Here is a 3,060-nt window from a genome sequence, read left to right as displayed (position 1 = left end):
TTCTGCCATATCTGTGGTGCAGGGGTAGAGCGGTCCACTGCTGAATGATCCGAAGGTCTCAGGTTTGGTTCCTACCTTGCCCGTCTGTCCGCCAAAGTGTCCTTGGGCAAGACGCTGAATGCCACATTGCTCCTCGTAGTTATAAGTTGGCTCCAATGTAAGGCAGCAGAGCTGCCAACAGTGTGTAAATGAGACTGAGACTATAAAGCGCCTTGGACCATTTTAAAAAGGCAGTAAAGTGCTATACAAGTGCACCCATTTACCATGTTTTTGTTCTAGCTATGCTCAAACATTAATGTCTGTCCTCATTTTAAATTAAAAAAAAATCCTTGGCTCAGAGTTCTGAATTCTTCCTCGGATGTATTTTCCAAAAGTAAAAAGCAACATTTGCCCACAACCTGGATGATGAAAAATCTGCTTAAACTGTTGTATGCTATATACAAGTTGTTGTTTTGTGAGATGTCACAAAAAAATTAATTTTAATAGTTGACCAATCACTGATGTATTTTTTTTTTTTTTTCGGTGAGTTGATTAATCAGGCCTTGCATGGGCGAACATCCCTCTTCATTGTTATCAGTCACAACGTGCTTCCTCTTCAGGTGTGTATGCGTCACTGCAGTGCTGCAAAGGAACACCAGTTCTGCCTTGCAGATATTGTATTGGACACTTTTCTGTTTTATGTTTCCCACTTTCAAGCTCTGTTTGTGTGTGGTTATGGTACCAGAGTTTTCCAACGACCTCCTGTGACATCACTACTGACCAGGATTAACAAATACTACTCGTGTGTCAAAGACATTAGCAAACGCAGCATTAGAAAGCGTGCACCGTAGTTTTGAGATTAGTCGTTTTTTAATTGACTATTAAATTAGTAATCCACTATTTTAATAGTCGGCATAGTCGTGATTAATTTTGACAGCCCTACTAAAAATTATTTAATTTAATTCCAGAATAATCAGAAAAGGTAAGAAGATAATTTACAGAACTTTCTTCTGCTATTACAAGATTATCAATAAATTCATTTGCGTCCCTTAATGTTGCAATGCAACAATAAACTTGTATAAACAGTTTCAGCCTCTGTTGGGTTTTTGGTCAGTTTTGCTTTCTGTTGCAGATGGCTAAAGCTGGCTTTGTCCACTGCCCCAGTCAGAATGAACCTGATGTTGCCTGCTGCTTCTTTTGCCTGATCGAGCTGGAGGGCTGGGAACCAGACGATGATCCTTGGTAAGAGGCATGTCACCTCACACGAGTTTATAAATGATTGTATTCATTAAATTGAACTAGAAAAACAAAGTACTGTTTGTATAATGTTTGTTTTTTATTATTTTATGGCATCAGGACAGAGCATGCAAAACGCTCCCCAAACTGTGGATTCTTATCTATGAAGGAAACCTTCAATGAGCTGACTGTGTCTGCATTCTTCAACCTGGAAAAAGAGAGGCTCAAAGTCTTTATTGTAAGAATCGTTACTATTTTAGTTTAAATAATTACTGTAAAAGTGTTGTAGTGACGTCCTTTTTCCATTTTGTTTTTGCTAGAGAAAAATCTGTCACAAGAAGATGGCGCAAATGCGTGACGACATGCTTCATGTTGTTGAAGGGCTTAAATCTCAGCTAGAATCCCTTTGATTATTCTTTTGAAATTTCAGATCCTGCAGGAACTTTAGTGAGCACCTTTGCAGTACCACCTTCAACCACAAGATGGTGCTTTAGACCTTAAACTGTAACCTGATCACTGAAAAGGGGCTTTGTTAAATCCTCAGTTTCACTGGAATTTTTAATTAATGCCAACTAAAACGTAAATTCGCATTGAGAGGGATTATAATGAAGCGTATATTCCTCCTACTCTCCCCCCCCACCCCCAACCAAATACTCACCATTTTCATGAATGTGCCACCATCTCAACCATGTCTTTTCAAACCTTGACCCTGGACAGATGGCCTGGAGCCCCTCCTTTTGAATACCAACTGTTGCCCCAGTAACATCTGTTACATATAGGAGGACAGTGTGCACCATGAGCTTGGCTGGACACTTGACAAACTCCTAAGATGAAAAACAAAAAACTCTGGCAGTGAACATGCAGCTGACGGTGCAAGAAAGTCGGAAGGTGCTGATGCGACAAATCCAAGAAGATGCTGCTGGACAGTACCGCTTTAGAATTTTAAGAATCAAAGATTTTCTTTGCCAAACCTATGGAAGAATTCGTTTATGATGCAGCAAAGACTATATTTTAGCTTCAGGTCATGTTTGATTGTTGAGTGAAATGAATAAAGTACTAGATTAAAGATGCAGCTCTTTCTCCAATGTTCCTCTATTCTGGATTAACGTCTAATGTAACACTCTGGCCACTGAGCTCAGATCAGCTGCTTAATTCTCCTTTATCCGCTCAATGCAGGGCGAATTGAAGAGAATATTTTTAGACGAAGTAAAATACTCGATGTGATGCAACAATTCTAATAAAACTGTTGTGTATCTGACTTTTTTATTTATTTATTTAAGAGAGCAGTTTTGAAACCTGATTCTTAATCTGAGATTTGGTATAAATGTTTGCTAAATGTTGCAAATGTAAAGCAGAAAGCGACTATCTAAACATGCAATGGAATGGAAAATCTAGAATGTGTCATCTAGATTTTTATTGATGGTCTTCTTTAATCCACTTGTGCTCTACAACTTAACATAATTGGCCTGACAGTTTTAATGCAGGCAAACTCTTAGTTGTATAGAAACTTAAAGATATCTATTATTTCTTTAACAAGTTTTAAAATAACCTGAGTTTGAATGATGAACTTTTGGATTTTCTGATCTAACGTGACAATTCCCCTCATGACCTTAAGTGCACTTTTCTAATTGAGATTCAGCTAAACAAACTGCACAAGTGTAACAGATGGACAAACGGACAGATGTTACTAACAGAAACTTTACAACCTGAGCTTTCCATCAGACCCCATCTGTTGCTCCGACCGCCGGTTCCTCCCTCTACACCCTCCTCCAGGGCCTGGAGTCTCCTCTCGAGCATCTTTCAGTCACTTGATGCTTTGTATATTGTCAAAGAAATGCCTTCTAT

The 3,060-nt window shown here is 38.8% G+C and overlaps 1 protein-coding gene across 3 annotated transcripts in view; it reads left to right on the top strand.

The window, feature by feature from the left end:
* Positions 1–2,473, top strand: part of birc5b (baculoviral IAP repeat containing 5b) — a 3,368-nt gene extending 895 nt beyond the window's left edge. The window contains exons 2-5 of one of the 3 annotated variants that reach the window (XM_024292206.2): positions 540–599; positions 1,112–1,221; positions 1,336–1,453; positions 1,536–2,473. In XM_024292206.2, coding sequence (XP_024147974.1) covers positions 540–599; positions 1,112–1,221; positions 1,336–1,453; positions 1,536–1,625 — 378 coding nt within the window. In that variant the 3' untranslated portion in view covers positions 1,626–2,473. Of the gene's footprint in view, positions 1–527; positions 600–1,111; positions 1,222–1,335; positions 1,454–1,535 lie in introns of all 3 variants that reach the window. The other 2 variants (XM_024292205.2, XM_024292207.2) reach the window with 2 other exon arrangements.
* Positions 2,474–3,060: the final 587 nt, after the last annotated feature.

The sequence above is a fragment of the Oryzias melastigma genome, linkage group LG7, assembly GCF_002922805.2.
Source record: "Oryzias melastigma strain HK-1 linkage group LG7, ASM292280v2, whole genome shotgun sequence".
Lineage (NCBI taxonomy): Eukaryota > Metazoa > Chordata > Actinopteri > Beloniformes > Adrianichthyidae > Oryzias > Oryzias melastigma.
The sequence above is the reverse complement of the archived record's forward strand: the minus strand, read 5'-3'. Positions and strand labels throughout refer to the sequence as shown.